Source organism: Microtus oregoni, unplaced genomic scaffold, assembly GCF_018167655.1.
Source record: "Microtus oregoni isolate MIOR12 unplaced genomic scaffold, Mior012 000010F_ref0000083, whole genome shotgun sequence".
In the NCBI taxonomy this organism is placed as follows: domain Eukaryota; kingdom Metazoa; phylum Chordata; class Mammalia; order Rodentia; family Cricetidae; genus Microtus; species Microtus oregoni.
In genome coordinates this window covers 6,225,001-6,249,138 of record NW_024543069.1, presented here as the reverse complement: position 1 = coordinate 6,249,138, position 24,138 = coordinate 6,225,001, and the positions used below count along the sequence as shown (strand labels likewise).

At 41.1% G+C, this 24,138-nt stretch overlaps 1 protein-coding gene across 6 annotated transcripts in view; it reads right to left on the bottom strand.

Annotated features, from left to right (window-relative positions):
• The window catches only part of Rapgef2 (Rap guanine nucleotide exchange factor 2), a 199,711-nt gene that overhangs the window by 75,924 nt on the left and 99,649 nt on the right, over positions 1-24,138 (bottom strand). For 4 of the 6 annotated variants that reach the window (XR_005974913.1, XM_041658934.1, XM_041658936.1 and 1 more), the window contains exon 7: positions 22,315-22,332. The exons of 1 other annotated variant lie outside the window; for it this stretch is intronic. Coding sequence is in view for 4 of the 5 variants with exons in the window: in XM_041658934.1 (XP_041514868.1) it covers positions 22,315-22,332 (18 nt within the window). In the remaining variant the exon portion in view is untranslated. Of the gene's footprint in view, positions 1-535; positions 632-22,314; positions 22,333-24,138 lie in introns of those variants that run through there. One more of the 6 variants, XM_041658939.1, reaches the window with a different exon arrangement.

Below are 24,138 nucleotides of genomic sequence, written 5' to 3'. Positions count from 1 at the left end.
GGGGGGGAAAAAAAAAAGCTAAAATGGCTGACTGCACACAGATTCCCCTCCAAAAGGCTTAATACAGAATTATATTAGCCAGGGTGGTGAAAAGCCAGTCTCTAGCATTCAGCCAAGCATTGTTAACACTCTTGTTTCATTTGCAATCACACGTACAGACCCCTCCAAACAAGGAAAAAGGAAAAAAAAAAGAAAGACAGGGTGGGGGGGGGGTAGAGGAAAAAAATCAGGGCAGAGCATGTGAATCAGGACCTCCTCCCTAGCTGCTGACAGTGGTGACCAGTGATCTCTGTCCCACTCCACTAACCAAGTTTGCACAATTAATCTCCGTGGTATGACACTGATGGACATTTAATGTAATGATGTCTGTCCCTCACACTCAACACAAGCATGCCTGCTAGCCGGAGTCACTGACAGAAACACAGCACATGCACACATTGCACACACACACACACACACACACACACACACACACAATCTCAAGAAGCATGAGTCTGAATGAAATACATCAATATAATTACATTATTGTGCTTACTTTGGAGGACCATGGCTGCAGGCAGTTGGCATAGCAACGCACAAGGAAAGCCATTTCCTGGGTAGAGAAAGCTTCCTTTTCTAAATAAAAAAAAAATCCCTCTTAGGAAACAAACGGCATTGCTGCTTCCCGCAGAAAGCAAGACACTGTAGTCTGTCTCTTAACCTGCAAGGCTCACACTCGATGTGGTTCTAGTGATGTAAGTGGGTTTCTCTCTCACCCTCCCTCTCCCCATATACGCTGAAATATTCAGCTCCAACGGTACACACATTCCTTAAGGCTCGCCCCCTCCTCTCCTTAACCATTTCACTCATTAAGGTAGCGATGGACAATTCAGATAAAGTAACAAGCTCTTGCCTGGATTATATCAGCGGCTGTAGGTTAAGCAAGTCTCAGAGGGATGGAATCCATTGATTGCTGACTCCAAATAATATCACTGAAGACAGGGTGGGAAAACGGAGCAAGGACTTACTTGAATAGCTTTGAGCTAAAATAATGATTTCTTTTTTCCACCAAGGTGGGGAGAAAGAAATCAATGTGACCTCTACCCCACCCTCAGGTATTACTGTGCCATAGTAAATTAGAATGTCTTAAGAATTAATAAAATGCATGCTTAGCAAGCCTTGTTAAATTTAGAAGATGAAATCTTCACACGCACACACACACACACACACACACATGAATACACACATACACACAGATGCAAATATAGTCTTGTCAATAATATTATAATAAACCACCTGGTGGTTTTTTTTTTTTAACAAAGCAAACTTCTATAGGTGGAGCTGAAATTAAAAGAAGATGCCTTATTCTCTCACAAACTCTAGATTTCACCCAGGCACATGGGTTTACCTAGGCGACAAGGAAAAAAGACACTCCCATCAGCCCTCACAATCAGTTCTACTTTTGAACCGTAGAGAGGACAGAAAACAGTTATAGAAAATATGCCACCTTTAAAAGTAGCCTTTGGCATTCTCAGCACTCCCTACTGGGTCCCTGGTCTATCTGAAGCCTGCATTCATCCTCTTCTTCCTTCCTCTTCATAACAAAAGGCAATTTTTCTTTCCCAGTGATGGCAGATTTTCTTCTTTCCTCCCGCCCCCTTCTGAGACTTCTTAAATTACTCATCTAATCTCCACAGATTTGAATATACTGCTCCTAACCCAAGGTCTGCCCCATCAACTTGTAAACGTCCATGAGCTACGGCACATACATGCAAATGTGTGCACACACACAGTATAGAAATACATAAATACTTTTTAAAAAGTATTTACGTGCTCACACCCAGTCTAGGGCTCTTGGGTTTCTCTTGCTTCCTGGATAGGCAAAGAGGCCTTTGTAGGTGACTTTCTCCATCAAAGCTCTCTCCTTTAGTGTCTCCCTCCATTTCAGAATGCACCCCAGGGCTATCCCAACAGCAGCTCATCAGCACAGCTGTGATCTCACATGCTGTCAAGATACTATGTAAGCAGTACTCTACTTCTCCACACACGCTCCCAGTCCACGATGGCTGCTACCATGTCTGTCATGTACAACTGTATTCAGAGCCCCAAGCATGACGCACAACACGGGCACCCACAATTGTGGTGAATGGATGCACCAGATTTTCATTTACTGGAAATACACACTGGCAAGACCATGTTTACCCTTCAAACCACAACCTGTCAAAATTTCAAATAGAGTTCTGTAACCGATGTAATTCAAAAGCAAATGGCACCAAAAACAAGTAATCCAACCCAAAATCAACACACAAATGCACAGATTAAAAGTGGTATCCACATCCAATAGGACATGATTCAGTCTTCCAAGGGAGTACACACAGCCGCAGAGTAAACTTGGAAGACAGTAGGCTAAATGGGATAAGCCCGTTATAAACATTCTGAGTGTCTAAGCTAACTGAAGTCTTAGGAACAGCCAGGACAGGTGTTTCCAGGTCCAGGTGAGGGTGGGTATTGATCAGTTACTGATTAGTCTGAGTTCGGAAGATGAAAAGTTCTGGAGGTGGAAGGTGGTCATGCTGAACAATGGGAATTGTGGAACTATATACTTAAAATGGCATAGTTAATTGGCACACACACTTATCACAACACAGAAGTGGTTGACTCAAGGCCTAGACAATCAAACTCCACATTTTTCACCTAGCTCACGTCCTAGTACATCTGTGTGCCAACAGCTCTCCAAGTGTCCATAGCCTCATACTGATGGTGTCCTGCCTTATAACAGGAAGGCTTCCCGCTTACTGTTGCCTTTCTCTGGAAAAATGTGTCACTTCTCTCAAGAAGGAAACTAACCTAATTGGGAAACCTGAGAGATGAAGTAAGAACATCACACATCCTCAGGCTCCAAAGCTCTTATGTGCTGAGACTCGGCATGGCTGCTTCAGGGACTGGCTCCATGCCCACAACATTCACACCTGAAGACTCAAGACTGACAACTTGGAAGTTTACACATCGACACAACTCGGTCAGGTACTAGTTAAGAAACAAAGTGAGCCCAAGATTAGAAGAACCCTATAGTACAGGTTTCATGGGAGCAAGGCTAAACTATGAGGCCAAGACGTAACCCTGACCTGTATTCTATGTTCCTCATCTCCTAGCCATCTAGACTTAGAAACAATAAACAGATCTAGGAAAAACAAAACAAAACCCTTTCTGCTGTGTCAAGAACTGAAAACTTTTCAACTCCAGTAACAATGTTCTAAAAAAAAAAAAAATAGAGATCAGGGTTCCTGAACCACCCTGATATAAAGGCATCCCTGGTAAATCTAACGTTGTACTCCTTCTAATATATCCACTGTTTCTAATTACTCCAAGATGACAAACATAGTTTGTTTCTTTTATTGGTAACTAATACTCATATTTAAAGCTTACTTGGTTCTTAATATTATCCATGGCTCACAATAAGCTTTACAAACAGTTAAGCCCAAAGGATACAAGAAAATGAACATTTACCTTTTGTTAGAAAGGGTGTGTAAGATACAAAGTTAGAAGGTTAGAAGACTACAGAAGTCTAGTTTTCAACTCCGACTATGCCTGAGTAGTTATGCATTGATTTATTCCCTCTTTAGACCAGAGGGGAAAATTACCAAAGCTGGGATCTGTTGGTGAGAAGTGAAGAAAGAAGTCATCCTTTGAAAAATGAAAAATCAGAATTTTACAAATCTGATTCTTATATATTACTGCTCCCCCAAAAAGTGACATTCAAAACTGTTCAGCAGCTAAGGAGGTACGAGTGGTAGGAGCACTTGCTTGGAGAGCATCGAGACATGAGTGTGAATCCTCAGCACGGCCTTGCCTGAAACCTAAGTTCTGGGAGTGGAGACCAGCAGAACCCAGGCAACCAGGTGCTAGTTAGCCTTCCTGCAGTATCAGCGTCAGTAAAAGACCCTGTCTCAACTGTTGCTACCGTAAGTTGTCAAAACAGAAAACTGGGGCTGGACAAATTGCTCAGTGCTTAAGAGCACTCACTGTTCTCGTGGAGGATGCAGATTCAGGCCCCATCACAACCATCTCTAACTCCAGTTCCAGGGGTCCTGCTGCTCTCCTCTGGCTGCACAGACACCTGCACTCCCACTGTAAACATAAAATCATGCAGGCAGGCTCACACATGCATTCTCAAACTTCCCTCCCCCTCACATACATCTTTCAAAAGGGAAAAGCTGGTTTGGGGTGGGAGGTAGGACTTGAACCTCGCACTCTGCACATACTAGGCACACACTCTGCCACACCCCAAGCTTTACTTTTATCTTGAGACATGGTCTGAAGATTCTCAGGCTGAACATGGACTTACTCTGCATATCAGAAAAGTGAATTTGTGATCCTCCTGCCTTAGACTCCTAAGTAATTGAGATCACAGGGTTGAACCACCAGGTCCCTCCTGACAATTTTCTTTTGTTTGTTTTTCAAGACAGGGTTTCTCAGTAGCTATGGAGTCAGTCCTGGAACTCACTCTGTAGACCAAGCTGGCCTCAAACTCACAGAGATCCACCGGCCTCTGCCTCCCGAGAGCTGGTGTTAAAGGCGTGTGCCACCACCGCCTGGCTAGCCCTTTAAATCTTAACTGTTGGGAGCAGTGAGACCCCAGATCCTGAATTTCTTGTAATCCCCTGATCTGAGTGCCTACAGCTGCTCTGAGCATGAGACCGTCAAGAGTTCCTGATAGCAAGAGAGTGGTTTCTGGTGGGTTTGACTGGGGTGTGGTTATCTCTATATAATCTGCCTCTGAACACTATAAAAGGGGCATTCTTGGGAAATTCAAGGATGACCCGTGTCACTGTCTGTGTGTGTTTGTGTATTTTAACCTCCAGCCCCCTTGCCCGAAGCTGGCGAACTGGGTAATAGCGTACCGAGCACAGACATGGGGGCGTGGTGCGCGGCACTTAACCTCACACCGTCACATAACCTATTTCCTCCTTGAGTACCCTTGAGATTAGTCTTCCACACATCCCATTGGAAGGGGTCACAGAGTTCATCTACAAAAGGGTGCTTCCAATTCATTATTAAAAATTATGATATTAAATACAAAAGAGGTAGACACATTGCCTAACACCTAGAAATGTTAACTAATATGCTGATTGGATCTAAATTAGCCGCAAGCTTTAAAACTCCTGTTATGGCAGAGTTATCTAATGGAGGACACATCACGATGGTCCCATACTCTCCAGAGTCATACAATGAAGGAATCTTTATTGGGGATTCTCTCTTCAATAAATAAAACTTCCTGACAACAAATGATTTATGTTGCAAGTGACTCATAACTGAGAAATTAATGTGCTAGCCAATGTGTAGCTGTTACGTTCTGAGAAGAAAAAGGTTAGAAGACGACAAGGTGTGGGGACCAGCAGAGGTGGGAACAAGCCTGTGAGTCACTAGAAATTCCGACGTTGACTTCCAGAAACGCACTTGTTTGAAAAGCGAGCGGACCTCAATAGCAGATTAAATAAGGATTACTTCATTTCCTTGAACCTATTTTAAGAAAAGGGCCAGACCTCAGCCTTGCAGTGGTCAAGGTTTCAGGGGTGGAGTCCTTGAACAGTGAGAGCCTTTTCCTCAAGCAAAGGTTTCACACAGGGCTTCCTGCTAGATTTCCTAACGCCAGCACTCCAAACATGCAGAACTACACCTCCATCACTAGCTTGTTATAATGTAGTCCTTTGTGACTGATACATCTGCATGAAGACTATGAGCTGCTAATGCTCCCTCTGTTTATTTACCAAAATCAGGAAATACTGCACTATGAACTGTCATATAGGGCCATTGGATGATTTCATTACTGATAATGTCACAATGACCCTAAAACATGATGCACGGCCCTTCAATGGAAGAATGGATGAAGAAAGTATGGAATATATACATATTAGAGTACTACTCAGCAGTAAAAAACAATGACTTCTTGAAATTTGCATACAAATGGACAGAAATAGAAAACACTATCCTGAGTGAGGTAAGCCAGACCCAAAAAGAGGAACATGGGATGTACTCACTCATATTTGGTTTCTAACCATAAATATAGGACATTGAGCCTATAATTCGTGATCCTGGAGAAGCTAAATAAGAAGGTGAACCCAAAGAAAAACATATAGGCATCCTCCGGAATATTAACCTTCATCAGGCGATGAAAGAAGACAGAGACCCACATTGGAGCACCGGACTGAAATCTCAAGGTCCAAATCAGGAGCAGATGGAGAGAGAGCACAAGCAAGGAACTCAGGACCGCGAGGGGTGCACCCACACACTGAGACAATGGGGATGTTCTATCGGGAACTCACCAAGGCCAGCTGGCCTGGGTCTGAAAAAGCATGGGATAAAACCGGACTTGCTGAACATAGCAACAATGAGGACTACTGAGAACTCAAGAACAATGGCAATGGGTTTTTGATCCTACTGCATGTACTGGCTTTGTGGGAGCCTAGGCAGTTTGGATGCTCGCCTTACTAGACCTGGATGGAAGTGGGTGGTCCTTGGACTTCCCACAGGGCAGGGAACCCTGATTGCTCTTTGGGCTGACAAGGGAGGGAGACTTGATCAGGGGAGGGGGAGGGAAATGGGAGGCGGTGGCAGAAATCCTTAATAAATAAATAGATAGATAGATAAATAGATAAATAAATTGAATAAAACATTACACAGGGAAATCCTGTCTCATCTCCCCCACCCCCCCACCCAAAAAAAGTTGAATAAATTTCAGGTTACAAAACCAAAAAAAAAAAAAAAAAACACAAAACCAGCATAAACACCTAAACAAGTCCACTTCCACTAACATGTGAAGTTACCACAGTCTTCAACACGAGGAAAAATCGGCATAAATCAGTAAGGATAGACATAACTTATTTTTTTTTTTGACAAAGTTAGGGGCTTTATACCCTGATAGGTAAAAAGAGTATGGAACCCAAATTACACAGAGATCTGCACTTAGAGAAGGAAAGGGTTAGGAGGTGGCCAGGGATTCTCTTACAAAACTGATCTAGCCAAAAGGTTCTGTACATGTCAAGCGTGATTCCCGGGAACCTAATATAATAATTACAGGTTCTGTCATCAAAAGTATGGCATCCACAGCCAGGAAGACAGGACCTTCTGCTGTAATCTGGGCTGAAGAGCGGTGACAATGACAGCAACCCATTCTAGCTCTGCTATCCTAGGAGAAATGGGACGTAAAATGTTGTGTTCTCCTCAAGGCAGAAAACACCACAGGACAAATTTAAGGAGCTGAGCTGGTTTGAGGAGGAGAAGCCTCTGTTCAGAGACCTCGTTGTGGCTCTATTGAATTATAATGGAATCATCAGCTGGAGCAAGCTTTGCTTAGGGGTGGAGGTAGGTCTGTGTCTACTTCACTCAACTCTAAGACCTCATCTGGTGCAGACCCGTTCAGGACCTGTGCATGCTGCCCCGTTCCCTGTGAGATCATGTGTGTCTCGGCCATCTGTGTCTAGAAGGCTTGTCTCCTCCATGTCCTCCAATCCCTCTAGCCCCATCCCCAGCAGCACACGGCCAACACAAAACAAACTCAATGGTATCTTTGGAGGTTCTCTGTCTCATAACACTGAGTCAGGCAATTTTAACCTAACAGCTCATTTGTGTATGCATTACGGATTCTGGTTTTATGTTTTCAGGGGGCTTCTGTGTGTATGAACAAAATTTTTCTCTGCATCTGTACGTGTTTCTCTTGTCTTTGCTTTGGTTCTTTTTCTATTTGTTTTGTCCTATCCTGTTTTTGTTTTATTTTATTTTATTATTATTCCTTGGATGCCTGGTTTTGTTTTCTAATGAGAGGCAGAAAGGGCATGGTTCCAAACAGGAAGGGAGGTGGGGAGGAACTGGGAGGAGTTGGAGAAGAAGAAACCATACTCAGAATATATTGTATTAAAAAAATAATCTATTTTCAATAAAGAACAATAAAACGGAAATACTTTTTTAAAAACTCATGTTGAAATTTCAAATAAAATTTTGTTTAAATAGAAAAATAAGGAAATCCATTTGTATTGCTTTTAAAAGAGATCTAGAATTTGAGCTAAGATTATGTGCAGGCAAGTTAGAGCTAAACATTAGGAAGGGTTTCTTCTGGATATTTTTTTAAAGATGATATTTCACTATGTTGGCCAGGCTGCTATTGAAACCATGGGCTCAAGTCAAATGATCCTTCTACTGTAGCCTCTTGAGTATCAAGGATTACAGGACAGCATAAGCTAACATGTCCAGTTTATATGAGAGCTTCATATTTAGCTCTTTCCTATAAGAAACAGTAAGTATTCTCACTCCGTAGCATACAGAAAGATGCAAGTCTGACACACATCACCTAAAGGACCATCTCTCAGACACCAGAACTCATTAGAGCAGTGGTTCTCAGCCTTCCTAATGTCGTGACTTTTAATACAGTTCCTCATGTTGCTGTGACTCCCAACCATTAAATTATTCTATTGCTACTTCATAATTTTAATTTGCTGCTGTTGTGAAGTGTAATGTAAATATCTGATATTGACACCCAAGGAGTCATAACCCACAGGTTGAGACTTACTGTCTTAGAGTATAAATGATGGTGGTTATGTAGAAAGGCAATGTATGACGTATACTATTTAAATGGTTCAGATGTGAGAGTCTTCAAAGTCATATTCCTACGTAACATGGCTGCCATGTGTTAAAGGGTAGACAACAAAATATGGGTTAATTTAAAATGTAAGAGTTAGCTAATAACAAGCCTGAACTACCGGCCTAACATTTATAATTAATATTAAGTCTGTGTCAGTTGCGTGGGAACTGGTAGGTGGGAAAGAAGAGTCTTACTACACTCAACAGATACCACACAGGTCATACTCATCACCTTAAAGGGTAGCTTGAGTTTAGGCTTTTCAGGAAGAAAGGGAGATCAAAAACAGGATTCCTAAAGGAGAAAATGCTCTAAATAAAAAATGCCAAATAAGGTAATTAAAACTTGTAATAATTGCAGAAGACTTTTGATAACAAATAAAACTAATGTATGCAAAACCTTGTTCTACTTTAGTTTCCGCTATTGTCATAAAACACTAACCAAAACAGCAACTTGGGGAGGAAAGGGTTTATTTGAGACTTTAGTCAATATTCAAGCAAATACGTTACAGATATGTGCACAGGCCAATCTAATGGAAGCAATTTCTCAACTGAGGTTCCATCTTCTTAGGTGATTCCAACTTGGGTCAAGTTTTGCCAAAGCCTATCCAGCATGAACATTGGTCAACATTAAAGAATTGTAAAATTTTAATCCCATTCATATTTAGCTCAGGATCTTCTTGTTTGTGCTTCCTACAATGTGTAAGAAAATTAAGGAGAAATTTTTAAAGAAAAAAAAATAAGGAAGGGGATAATTCATTCAAAACCAAACAGCAAAGGCCCAAAGCATGGGTTGCAAGAACAGCCTGGTACAATGCTCTGACACCATCTTCAAGACGTTATCATGGGGTGCCATGTCTGTGTTTTCATTGGGCTTTACAACTATGCAGTACCTCCTAAGTTTATCTTTATGGTGAAGGGGAGAGACACAGACTGCGTGTGTTTCCCGACAGGTGCATGGCTGCAGCACACTACACTTGAGTCATGCTCCCAGAGGTGCAGATTTGAGACTTGCCAGTCTCCACAGAAGCATGCACCAGTTTTCCTCTTGAATTTTTAGATTTTGTGAGTGTTTTGCTTAACATGCATGCCTGCATGCCGCGTGCAAGCTTGGAGCCCGCAGCAATCAGCGGAGGACTTTAAATGCCCTGGAACTGGAGTTATGGACAGCGGTGAGCGGCCATGTCAGTGCTGGGAATCGAACCTGTATCCTCTGCGAGGAGCAGTATTTTTATCCTCTGAATCATCTTTCCAGTCCATGAGTCAATTTCCTTAAGACAACCAGATAGTCTCTTTCTTTTTCCTCTTCTCCCAACCTCCCTCTGTTTCCTCTTTCTGGAGAACTTAAGTATACCATGCAAATAAAAAGGAAGGAACCCATGAGCAAACAGTCTAAAAAAAGTGGTTCTCAAAGATTCCAGGCAGTGCCTTACCCACAGAGTGTGAGGTCAAACCATTTTCACCATGACTCACACATTACCTGCCATTTTTTATTATGCTGCTATTTAAGCTGATGTGTCAAAGCAGTGGTGTCTGCAGGGACTATAGTACCGCCCTACTATGGCCATTGCCCTGCTGTCATCCATATTCACAGCAAAAACAAAAGACAAAGAAAGAACAAAAACTAGATCATGCAACGTGTCCCTGATAAAGCAGTAGTAACAGTGACGATTTTCCTTCTGTATGACACAATGGAAAGACCCACAGAGGGCTTTGGTCACACTCAGAGGTGACATGGTTTGGTTGTCTCAAGGTATATTGGGGTCTTCACTCATTTAGAGTTGAGTTTTGTGCAGGGTGATAAGTATGGATTCATTTGGATTCTTCTACAATGCAGCTGAATCAAGTTTGACCAGCACCATTTGTCCTGTGTCCAGTGAGTGTTTCTGGCTTCATTATCAAAAATCGTGTCTACGGATATGTGGATTTATGTCTGGATCTTCAATTCAGTTGATCAACATGTCAGGTTTTGTGCCAAGCACATTGTTTATATTCCTATAGCTCTGTAAGACAACTTGAAATCTGGAATAGTGATACCTCCACAGTTTGTTTATTATTCAGGATTGCTTTAGCTATCCTGGGTTTTTTGCTTTTCCATATGAAAGTTGTCTTTTCAAGATCTGTGATGAAATGTGTTGGAATTTTGATGGGGACAGCATTGAGTGGGCTGATTGCTTTTGGTAAGATGCTAATGTTATCTATGTTAATCCTACTGACTCATGAGCATGGGAGATCTTCTCATCTTCTGATATCTTCTTCAATTACTTTCTTTAATGTCTTTAGGTTTCAATCATACAAGTCTTTCCCTTGCTTTGTTACACCCAAAATATTTTATATTATTTAAGGCTACTGTGAAAGGTGTTATTTCACTGATTTCTTTTTCTGTCCGTTTGTTGTTTGTATATAGAATGGCTACCGACTCTTGTGAGTTCATTTTGTAGCAAGCAACATTGATGAAAGTGTTTATCTGCTATAGGAGTTCCCCAGTCAATGAATATTTACTCAGTCAGTCTCTCTCTCTCTCTCTCTCTCTCTCTCTCTCTCTCTCTCACACACACACACACACGCGCACACACACACACACACACACACACGCAAAACCATATCATCTAAAAATAAGAATACTTTGACTTCTTCATGTCCAATTTGTATCCCCTTAATCTCCATCAGTAGTCTTATTGCTCTAAGACTTTAAGTACTATATTGAATAGATATGAAGGGAATGGACAACTTTGTATAGTTCCTGATTTCAGTGGAATTGCTTTGAGTTTCTCTCTATTGGGCTTGCTGTAAACTGTCTTTTTAAGCTTGTTTATATGATGGATAACATTTAACAGTTTATGGATGGTGAACCACTCCTGCATCTCTGGGATGAAGCATACTTGATGGCAGTGGATGATCTTTTTGATGTGTTCTTAGATTTGGTTTACAAGTATTTTGAGTACTTTGCCATCTATATTCATGGGGGAATGAGTCTGTAGTTTTCTTCCTATGTTGGGTTTTTATGAGGTTTGGGCATTAGGGTCTCATAAAACAAATTGGTAAATACTCCTAAAGTTTCCATTTTATGGAACAATTTGAGGAGTATTGGCATTAGCTCTTATTTGAAAGTCTAGTAAAATTCTGCACTAAAATCATCTGGCCTTGGGCTTTTTTTTAGTTGGGAAATTTTAAAAAGCTCCTTCTACTTCACTAAGGTTAGAGGTTTGTTTAAATTGCTTCTCTGATCTTGATTTAACTTTTTAAAGTGGTATGCTTGAAGAAAATAATCCATTTCTTTGGAATTTTCCAAATTGGCAGAGCACAGGTTTTTAAAGTATAGCCTTATAATATACTTTATATCACAAAGAACTTTGCTTTTTGTTCTTTGTCTCTATTCTATTGATTGCAGCTCTGATTTTGATTATCTCTTGCTGTCTGCTACTTTTGGATATGATTTCTTCTTTTTGTTCTAGAGCTTACAGGTGTGCTATTAAGTTACTAGTATAAGATCTCTACAATATTTTAATGTAGACAATTAATACAACAAACTCATCTTTTAGAATTGTATTCATTCATTGTCTTCCATAAGTTTGGGTGTACTGTACATTCATCTTCATTCAATTCTAGGAAGGCTTTACTTTCTTTATTCATCTGTCTTGAACTGTATTTCATTTAGTAGTGAGCTGTTCAGTTTCTACGAGTGTGTAAGCCTTCTGTCGTTTCTGTTGCTGTTGATATCCAGCTTTAATCCCTGGTCATCAGACAGGATGCAGGGTGTTATTTCAATTTTCTTATATCTGTAGAGACTTGCTTTGTGTCTGTATGTGGTTAATTTTGGAGGAAATTCTATAAACTGGTGAGAAGATATATCTTTTCGTGTTTGGGTGAAATGTTCTCTAAATATGTTAGGTTCATTTGGTTAATTATGTGTCAGCTCCCATGTTCCTCTGTTTAGTTTTTGTCTAGATGACCCACTAGCAATTGTGAGGGTCAGTATGTGATTGTGGCTATAGTAGGGTTTCTTTCATGAATTTGGGTACATTTGCATAAGAATTGAAATTCCTCATGGTAGTATCCTTCTCTATCTCTACCAATTAGTTTTGCTTTGGAAGTCTATTTTGCCAGATATTAAAATGGCCACACCAGCTTGCTTCTTAGGACCATTTCTTTGGAATATCTTTCCCTTCTTTGACTCTGAAGTGATGTATATCCTTGATATTAAGGTGTGTTTCTTAGATGCAGCAGAAAGATGGATCCTGCCTGTATCCATTCTGTTAGTCTCTTTTAAGTGGGAAATTGAGACAACTGATGTTGGGAGATACCAATGAGCAGTGTTTGTTGACTCCTGTTCTTTTGCTGTTGTGGGAAGTCCGTGTATGTGTCCTCTTTTTTATTTGCTGGTCTAGGATTGTTCTTTGGTTTTATCATCAACTCTCTTACTTTCTCCATCTATAGTGATTCCAAGTTTTTCTGGGCTAGGACACATTAGTAATACCTATCGCTGCTCTTATTTTTGTTTTATAAAGTACTTATGTATCTCTTAGAAGAACACTGATGCTGATGGCTGACAGTGTATTAACCTTTAGACATTTCTTTTAGATTTGCTGATTTTTCTTACTTTATTTGTGTGAGTGTTTTGCCTGCAGGTGTGTGTATGTACACCACATGCATTCAGTGCCTGAGAAGGTCAAGGGGTCATTTGATTCCCTGGAACGGGAAGTAAGGGTGGCTGTGAGGTGCCAGGTGGGTGCTGGGAACTGAACCTGGGCCCTCTTAGCTGCTGAGCCATGTCTCCAGTCCCCTCAATATCCTTTTTTAAACTGATGAGTTGATGTGGGATGACCTTCTGAATAAATAAAGCCGCTTTGGCCTATGGCAGGGCAGAATATAGAGAGGCTGGAAGAGACAGAGAGACAGTAGGCGGATTCAAGGAGACACCATATAGTTACTGAAGAAGAAAAACACCTGTTGGAACCTTATCTTTCTGATAGGCCACAACCTTGTGGTGATACACAGATTAACAGAAATAGGCCAGGTAAAGATATAAGAGCTAGCTAGGAATACAACTAAGCTATTGGCCAAACAATGTTGTAATTAACATAGTTTCTGTGTGATTATTCGAGTCAGGGTGGCCAGGAACAGAAGAGCAGTCTCCATTTAAAATGAGTAACTATATACTCATATTTTTGTTTGCTTGTCTTTAGAGACAGGGTTTTTCTGGGTGGCCCTGGAACTTTCTCTGTAAACCAGGCTGGTCTCAAGCACAGAGATCCACCTGACTCAGCCTCAGAGCACTGGGATTTAAGGTGTGCCTGGCACACGCTACCACTGCCAGGCTTTTATTTTTCTCCTTGTTTTAAATTTCCAATGAGACAGAGGATGACATGGAGAGACCGGTGTTATCAAAAGCTCCTGGGAGGCCTGAGTAAGACTTAAGGGCAGAAGAGTCTGAAATGAAAGCAGCTTAAGAAGTGCTACGGCCAGACAACAATCAGCCTCTTGGCCCCCTGAAACAACCCACAGTTACCAGTTTCTATGGATCTCTGGAATGGAGGGCGCTGGGCTCAGAACCCTCAGGCTGACCAGCGGATGAAAGGTTAGCTGGTCTAATCGAAGCTGGTACATGCTAAGTGTCAGGTCAAAGGTCACTCCAGAGAAAAACAAACTGAAGCTGCAAGTGCTCCCCGGTTCAGGATAGCCAATGCGAGGGACAGGAAGGAGGGCTGGTGACATATTCATTGCACAGAGCAACAAATGGCAAGCAAAAATCACTCTTTCTCTAGAACCTTCCCTTGGTCGTTACCAAAGTCCTGATAATTTGCAGAATTTCTTAAAGGTTTGGTTTCAAACTTCCCACAGAAAGTGCAAATTATGTTTCTAATTAATGAAAAGGAAATGCTACATTTTGAGGTTTAACTGTTTCTTAAATACTCAAAATACCTTCTAGACTGTTCCGGAACTAACACGTTTACCGCCGCTGTCCTTGGATGTTTTCTCGCACACTCTCCAGTCTTCCGTGTCCGAGTTATTCCTCTCCTCATCCAAACCCATTTCAGGGCCGCTTGACCTTCACTTCTACTTAAGGCCACACACATCACACCCAGGCACCACCTGCCTCCCACCTGAGCCACACAGTACTGCTCTAACAAGTACCCCAATACCTCCTACAACCATCTACCCCCAGACCTCCTGCTCTTTCAGCCTACGTGAAATTTTATGATCAGAAAAGAGAGCAAAGAAATGGGTAAGTCCAAACCAGTTCCCAATCCACTACCGACTTACTTTATCACGACATCTGTTTAAAGCCAGTAAGGTGACAAATGTGATGTCACATGATGCTTATTTTAAGCGAGAAAGGCCACTGACAAGGGCTTCAAAACAGACGACTGCAGTATGTAAAACACACCTCAATAAAGTCATTATTAAAAATAATGTATCAGAGGCGTATTCCTAATCAGTTGAAATCACAAACAGATGTAACTGACAGACACTAAATCATGTGAGAATAAGGGAGAAATTTTATATAGAGATACATATTTATATACATATTCATTACACTGCTATGCAGATCATCCAATGGTTTAAAATCATGGTTATATAAATAATTAAACTATTTCATTTCACAACTGCCTTAAAAAAAAAACTAGCATGTGCACACTCCATTAAATGCTAGCTAGCATCACCCAGAGGGTAACAATATCATCTGGCTACCACTATTGTTTTAACACTGGATTCCAAACTCAGAACAGTTCTAATTACTCACTATTCTCTACACTGAAAACAGACTCCTTGCGACTGATAGCCGTTATAACAAGACCAACTGAGCACCGACAGAAGATAGCAAAGCTGGCATGTCCAAAGTGGAGATCTTTCCAATCAGCTTATAAAACCCAAGGCTAGAAACAGGGCGGGGTGAGGGGCACACGATGAAAATTGAAGCTGGCAGAGATGAAAGGAATTTTTGCTGTGGTAACGCAAAGCGGATTTTTAGTCAACTCTATTTAAAACACACACGGGCAGAAAGAGGGAGCTACCCGTGGTCACAGCGAGAGGCAGGACAAAGTGCCACTGATCTCTTTTGACAAACAAATTGCTTGAAATATTGCATGACTTGCTACACAACACTGCTATTACTTTTAACCGAAAGATAGGTCCAATTATGACATCAATACAAGCTCTCTTTCCGAATGGAATGAAAGAACAGTAAATCCCAGTGGACACCGGAGTTCTCTAGCAGAGATGATGTAATACACAAAAATAGACATCCTCCAGCAGAAGCTGAAACTTGGGTAAACAGCACACTGCATGCTATTCTCAACTGCCTTGCGTGAATTTGCAATGCAGGCTGTTAATAGCGTGAGAAATCATTTTGTGCTTTAAATTATTTTGTGATTTACATTTCACTATCTATGCTCTATAGCTTAATTTCTTAATCCATACTAATGAAATCAGCACAAATACCTGATTTCAACTGCAAAAAGAGAAAAGGTCCCTCCCTAAAAACCAGGAGGGTGACAGCAACCCAGCAGCTCTGTCTGCAGGTTGCCAGAAATTGCAGAGTAAGGTTTCCTCCACCTATTGTTTAGAGACCCTTCCATCAGGACCTCTCTGGGGGATTTAAAATGCAATGTGACCTGAGTGAAGAGGAGTCGGTCAATTTGCTAGCAAGGACCATGCAAAGGGTACTTCACCAGTGAAACCCAAAGCATCCACATGCCTAACACACACAGCTTTAGCAAGGTGGGGTTGTACATGCTCCTCCTCACTAACTTCCACTTCACACCCTTTTTGGTCCTTCTTCACGATTTGATATTTGTATCTGCTTTGGGCTAAGGATGTGGTCAGTTGTTGGAATGCCTGGCTTGCATGAATGGAGCCGAGTGTAAGCCCCACTACAGCAGCAACTGGGGATGCTGGTGCATACCAGAGATCCTGAGGCACGGGAAGTGAAAGCAGGAAGACCAGAAGCTGAAGGCCATCTGTACTGGCAGTTACAGACCAACCTGGGAGAGAAAACGCTTGACTAAACAAAACCCCAAAAAAGAAAACCAAAGCCTTGTTTCTAGCTAACCTACTTCAAACTAAGACTCAAGGGTGTGTGCTTATATGTAGGGAGACCATGAAACATTACTGTGCAGAGGAGCACTAAAAATGAATGAACAAAAGCAGTGGTTCTCCACCTTCCTAATGTTGGGACCCTTTACCACAGATCCGCACACTGTAGTGACCCCACTGCGGGGAAAATTAAACTGAATGCTGGGAGAAAGAAGGGCGGAGTCAGACAGAAACCATGTAGCCCCACTGGACACAGACACCAGTCACAGCCTCGTGGCAATACACAGATTACTAGAAATGGGTTAAATTAAGGGTTTAGCCAATAAGAAGCTAGAGCTAATGGGCCAAGCACTGTTTTAAATAATATAGTTTCTGTTATTTCAGATCTGAGCTGCTGAGTGGCTGAGAACCAACAAGGGGCCTCCTTCAACAGTCTGAGTGTTTTGCTTGCATGTACGTCTATGTACCACATGTGTACCTGGGTCCCAGAGAGGACAAAAGAGGGTATCAGATCTCCTGCAACTGGAGTTACGGAGAGCTGTAAGCTGTCACATAGAACTGAGACTAAGGGGGCTTCTGCAATGGTGCTCTTCACTGAGCTCACTCTCCTGCTGTGGGATGTTTGCACAGGGTGGGAAGATGTGTATCTGAGATCGGTGTAATAAAAGAGGATAGGGAGAAAGAGGAGGAGAATCTAAGCACACTGAAGAAGCCAAGAGACACGGAGAGGAAACAGGAGGTACAAGATGGAAGAGAAGTAGCCATAAGAAAATGTAGATTAATATAAATGAGTTAATTTGAGATATAAGAGCTGCTTGGGGACAAGCCTAAGCTAAAGGCCAAACTTTCATAATTAATAATAAGTCTCAGTGTCGTTATTTGCGGGCTGGTGGTCCGATAAGAAACTACTATGCTCTCCAGCCCCTATTTCTACTTTCTTCAGTTTGAAAGCTCAGTTGTCAAGCAAATACTATTTCCACTTCCACAGCTTAAGCAGGTCCTTAGGGCCATCCCTATTCCAGCTTGGAGCAGGTAAGTTTATCAAGAACTGAACTTCTAGGTAGGGTGGCATGCCTTTAGTCCTAGCACTCAGGAGGCAGAGGCAAGTAGATCTCTGTGAGTTAGAGGCCAGCCTTGTCTATAAAGTGAGTTCAAGGACAGCCAGGACTGCACAGAGAAACCCTGTCTTGAGACAAACAAACAAATAATTTTAAAAAGTGAACACCAGGGTGTCATAGCTTCTTCTCTGGCCACTCTAGTATTCATTTCTCAACATGGCTTCCCCAAAGTGAATCCATTTCTTTTGGGAGGAGGGGAGACTCTCTCCACAGCCTTTAGTCTTTGAGCAAATGAAATTCTTCATGTGAACTATTTCTCCTTTGGCTACAATATTACATTATGACTGATAGATATGAAGGCCACTCCTGATTCTTCAATGTGCCCAGTGTATATCCCTCCACCCAATATTTTCCTATATTTTTATTATCTGTATTTCTCTGTGAAATTGCAAGGTCAAGGGGACGAATCACTAGATTCTGACACATCTGAAAAACGGGTATCCAACGAATGAAGCAGTCTATAAAATAAAATACTGACTTTTTCCTGGATGACAAAGGAAATAAAATCTATCCGTTTTCTGAAGCCCTGTCCTACTGCAGCCCACAGAAAGACAGTGACATCAGCAGTGAGAACAGATGCTTTTGCTTCATTCCAGCAAATGGATGCTGGGCAAGAAATAAGGGGATAAATGATTAAAGAAACAGTTATAACACTGACCCTACATTTACATGACTTTATGTGTGCTAAAAATCATTTTAAATATATAAATAAATTATAGTCAGGAGAGACATGAGCTAAGGTAAACTCTGAAGTTCTTAATATTCCAAGAAATTTACTAAAAATAGAAGTCACTGACATCTAACTTAGAATGCATTTTCATACAGTTAAGCAGGAGACAGACACTACATCAAACTAAGGAAGTATTGAAAAGCTAGTAAGTGAGAAAGCAAAGCCATGAAATAGGTGAAAACACCTGGATGTCTAATTTAAGAGTAGCTCATTCAAAAAACTCGTCCCAAATAGAAAATGTGTATAAAACTGACTGCTGCAAGCAACTTTTTATCTCAATAAGCAATAACTTTTAAAACTAAACCAACCAAGAAATTCTTATGAAAATCTATTTTTAAAAAATACCATAAAATGATGACGTTTGCTTAAGAACACTGTCATATTTCTGCTATTTAGACGTCATACAATGAATACACATGTTAAAAAATTATTAAGTATTTATGAGCATGTCTAACTGTCAATTTTGTGTGTGGATTAAAAATAAGTTTAACTTTTAAAACATGGAAAAGACTTTTTAATATCATTTAGAAATATGCAAGACATATGCTAAAAACAGTGATATCATAAATGGTCATTTAAAAAAGTAGGATTTATCTGACACACACATACACACACAAAAAAAAGAAAACAATCAAACAAATAAAAATACTCATAGCCAGGCATGGTAGCATATACCTTTAATCTCAGTACTCAAAAGAAAAAGGCAGCCAGATCTCTGTGAGACGAAGCCAGCCTGACCTACCACGCTGAGTTCCAAACTAGCCAGTGTGCTCCTGTCTCTAAATAAATCAATGAGACAGGCAGATCAACTGATCTCAAAAGGGGCGGGGGAGGGAGGCTGGTCTTCCAAAGTCTCATACATGTGCCATCTTATTATATTGACGACACATTTTACAGGTGCTGGCGATAAAAGGCATTAAGGTCATATTGTAGTCAACACACTAATACGATGTAATATTTCCTATTACTCTTGCATACCCACAATCAAGAGGTTAAACCTGACCTATTGAAAAGCTCCGCAGCTACAATGCTTGTAGAAAACCAAAGCCACCAGAATGTATATGAAACATCTTTCCCCATGACTGACAGGTTCTAATCGTCTCAATGTTCTTCGCTGAGAATCTGAATGCCTTGTCTTGCACCTATATCCACAGTCATGAAAAGGAGGGGTACGTTTCAGAGAGCCCGCTGTAGTGGAAGAGTGTCAACGAGGACGTCAAGGGTAGGGAACATTTTCATGTTCTAACCAGCCTTGGAAGCTAGAGACCCCTTAAGCTTCGGCGGGAATACATAGCATCCACAAGTGAGAGATGCTTTCTTTGGTCTCCAATCTGATTTCTTTCTGCACCATTTTTGTTCTTTCCAATCTGGAAAGAATAAAGAGCTCCCTTTTTCGCCCATTACAGTAAGAGAATAAAACACAGCAGAAGAGGTGCGTGCCAACTTTCAACATCACTCCAACCAGGCTTCCTGAGATCCACTTGGCCACCTGTGGTCTCCATCTTCACCATGGACCTGGAGTATTCCTGCCATATGAATATCCAGAAATGGCCCGAAGCAATGAAAGGACAAACAAAGTTCTCTTTCCTACTCCGCTCTTCAAGGTAAACCAATGCTGGTTTACTTCCCAAAAAAGCCTTTTTAGGAGCTGACTCCGAATTACCAGGCTCCACCAAGGACAGTGTTACTCAATTCCATAATCTACTACTCGCGGTGAGGCTGAACGTTCAAGCCTTTTCGGTGACCTTAACAGCAGCGATGAGTTCCACTCATGAAAATGTTAGAAAACGCTAGTGAGTGTTCTCTTCGCACTGCATATTAAAGCGTTCATCCTCCCTGCAAACCTCGCACGCTTGCCTTGCGAAGCGTCCTGAAAACACATGGACTCGGTCTTCCTGACTGAGGAAATCATCAGAGTTCTAAGCCATCACAGCACATCTAATTTTAAAAGTGTACATAAAGGATACATTGCGGCATGTGCTTGAAATTCAAGTTCTAAATGAAAATTAGGTTCTTAATTTCTCATGCCAGAAAAGGACAAATTACAATGTGGATTAAAAGGAAAAAAATTACATTGTGGATTATTCTTTAGCTATTAAATTGTGTATTCTTAAAGCACTGTCTTTCCAGGTAAAAACTGAAGACACTAGTGGTCTTTAAATGTCATGTGACTAAGAAATTATACGGCCATCAGGCTTCAAAGTCAGATAAAAGTTTAAGATTTATCACATCATTCAAAAATCAGCAGGGTCAGGGCTGGATAGATGGCTCGGAGGTTAAGAATGCTTGCTGAGTAAACACAAGGACCAGAACTCAGACTCCAGCACCCAAAGAAACAGCAGAGTGTCTGTATGTGCATGCATGCGTGTGTGCCTGCGTGCGTGCGTGCATGCGTGCGTGCATGCGTGCATGTGTATGAGCTGGAGAGATGGCTCAACAGTTAAGAGGATTTGCTGTTCTTGTAGAGAACCCATGCTTAGCTCCCAATACCCAAATACCCATGCGGTAGCTCCAATTACAAGGTATCTGACACCCTTTTTCGAACTCTCCAGCCACCAGGTAATACTCCTACATACATGCAGGCAAAACACTCATACACCTAAAATAAAATCATCTAAAATAATTTTGAAGCGGGTTTGAAGCACACCTCTGCCCCAGCACTGTTCAGGGCAGAGACCAGTGGAGACTGCTGGCTGCCAGCCCAACTGATAAAAGCAGGCTCCAGGTTTAGCAAGACCCGTACCTCAAAGGAACACGGCAGAGAGTCATAAAGAGTATCATATTTGGGCTCCACACACTTGCACACACCCATGCACCCACGTACACACGTATGCATATACCATGCCACCAAACCACATACAAATTAGCAGTGTTTCTAAACAATACTACAGCAACCATGCCACCTGGAGAATACAGACATGTATCCCCTCACAGAAGATATAAAGGAGTTGTCTCATTTAATTGAAAGTTCATATAGCCTGTAATTTGAAGTAAAGCTGCGACAATAGCCAAGCATATTAACGACGGATATCCTTAAAGTAATACAATTCATTACTCACGACCGCTGTCCTGTACAGCAACACAGCCATAAGTGTTACTATCACTCAACCATCTCCCAGAGACTCATCAGTTTTTCTTCCATAATTACAAATTCCCTAAGCCAACCATGACCCACACCTTCAGAAGACCCAATCACAGATTAGTTATCTCAGGCATTGAGAAACAAGATAGGTATTACAGACTCTTAATTAAAATGTAGCCAAACCAAAGCACGAAATCTGGTTATAATTAAGGTGCAAATAAGAAAACACAATAAGAGATTTTAAGTTCCAGTTTCTTTTTTTTTTTTTAACTAAGTCTGTTTTTGTTTCTTAATGAAACTGAAATTTCCCCAGTATATTCCCCAAATGCTCTCATACTGGGGTTTCTAAATTTGCTTTTTCATCTTTTAAACAATTAAAACATAAGTTTCTAAGGAATTTCCCATGAGTTTTCCCACAAAAAAAAAGCAAGAAACTCCCAATTCTGTCTTTTCTTATTTGCAAAACTAGTTAACAGAAAACAATGCTCCATTCATTTTTAAAAATCAATGGCACTGTGTTCTTCAGGTAAGGACCAGCACATCTGTAGAGAGCACAAGTGAAGCCTCCTGCACTTCTTCCACCAACACTCCGAAGGTGTGCACGAGTTTCACCCCAACAGGCGAAACACGGCAGGACAAGACCGAGCAAACGACATCGGCACTACAATTCATTAGTAACATTGCAAACTCACGCACAGACTGCGGTTAGTGTTAAGAAACCACACGGATTACAATACCTGGGATTTAGTGCATTCCTTTGAGCCAGAATGAAATGAGTGCCATAAAAGGAGGGAAGGAAAAGAGGAACAAAGTCAGACATGCTACACATTGCATCTGCCAAAATGAAGATCACGTTTCTACCAGTGTGGATGACAGCGTAGGGCCAGCCGCATGTACTGCGCGGTGTTCTTTAGCCATGCACTGGACAGTTATTGTGAGTCACCCCCAGAACACTCATGCAACCCAACTCTCTGAGACCAGCTTTCCGCCCTAGCCCACCACTAGCCAATTTCTTTCTGAGAGAGAGATTCTGTTATGAACAATATGACTCATAGTAAATGAAGAACGATCATTTCCATTTAAATCTTTTTCTACCATGTCTATCAAACATATAAAACAAATTTTGTTTTCCTTGTTAAAATCTGTTTAGGTCAAATATATATATATATATATATATATATATATATACACACATATATAAAACTAATATACAATTTATACTTCAAAAAAGACCCAGTATTTTGAATTATAAACATGACATTGCCACTCTTAATTCATTTAGTAAAATTTATACCAATTGGTCGCATATTGATAAAAAATTTTTATTTTAACATTGAATTGTTTCTAAAAGTAATATATTGTTTAAAAATACTTTTTTAAAAAATCTCCACAGCAACACACAAAAAAAAAAACTGTATTTTAAAAAACAGACCAAGGAAGGGAAATGATATATGGAAGGGTAATGAAATATTCCATAAAAGACAAGACACAGCAGACAAGATAAACCGCTATAATATGACCCTCTGACTTAAGCACCCCACATATGCCCATTAGGGTAATCCAGTCAAGGTGAACACTGAGCAGGGAAATCTTCACTTGCCTGACTTTCTTAGGGTGGAAAAAGTTTGGAAGAACAACTTGTAACTTGTTTCCCTCCCTCTCTTCCTCCTTTTCTCCCTCCTTCCCTCCCTCTCTCAGCCTTCTTTTTATTTTTTTTACTCAAGGTCTTGGTCTAAAGCCCTGGCTGGCCTGGAATTTGCTATGTAGAACAGGTGCACCTCCAGCCTGCAGCAATCCTCCTGCCTCTGGCTTCGTCCCAGTGCTAAAATAACAGGCAGGCACTACCATGCTCAGTTTCTTTCTGATACCCAAGTCTCTCCGACAGACAAATGGAGCTGCCTTTATAGTAAACAAAACTCAGTTCTTCCCCGAGAACTCAAGCAAAGGATTCTCCATGATATACTGAAATAGTGCATGGAACAGGCGACTACAGGTAATCAAAACCCGACTTAACTACAATGAGCTCGCTAAGAAACAAGTGTGTGGACAGGCAGGCATAAAAGGTGCTCAACCTAAAATTACTAACACTGAGTAAATGGTCTGGTCCACACACATTTTCCACATGTGCTTGCCTGCAGAAAGGAACACTGGGAAGTATAAAGTAGGTAACCACGCCATAGGCTAATTTCATATAATGGCCACATTCTGTATCCATGCACAGTTAAACCCTTTCTCTGTTACGACCTTCGCATTAGAATTCAGGGTCCTTTCGTTTTGAAAACCAAGGAAAGAAAGGAAACTGAGGCTCTAAACGGACCGTACAAGTTTATAGCGAAGGAACCAATATCTGTGCCGTGGCTTCTTCAAATGTGACAGTTTGCTTATCAAATGTCTACGAAATCAGGGAGGATCAAGTGGGTCCCAGCATTGAGAAGGTCTTTAAACCTGGCCAGCAGAACTGCAGAACATCTTCTCATTGAGACTGTTTAGGGTCATTCTCGTCTCAGTTTTCCGCATTGAAGGAAGCTGAGGTAATAGCATCACGACAGAGCAAAAACCCA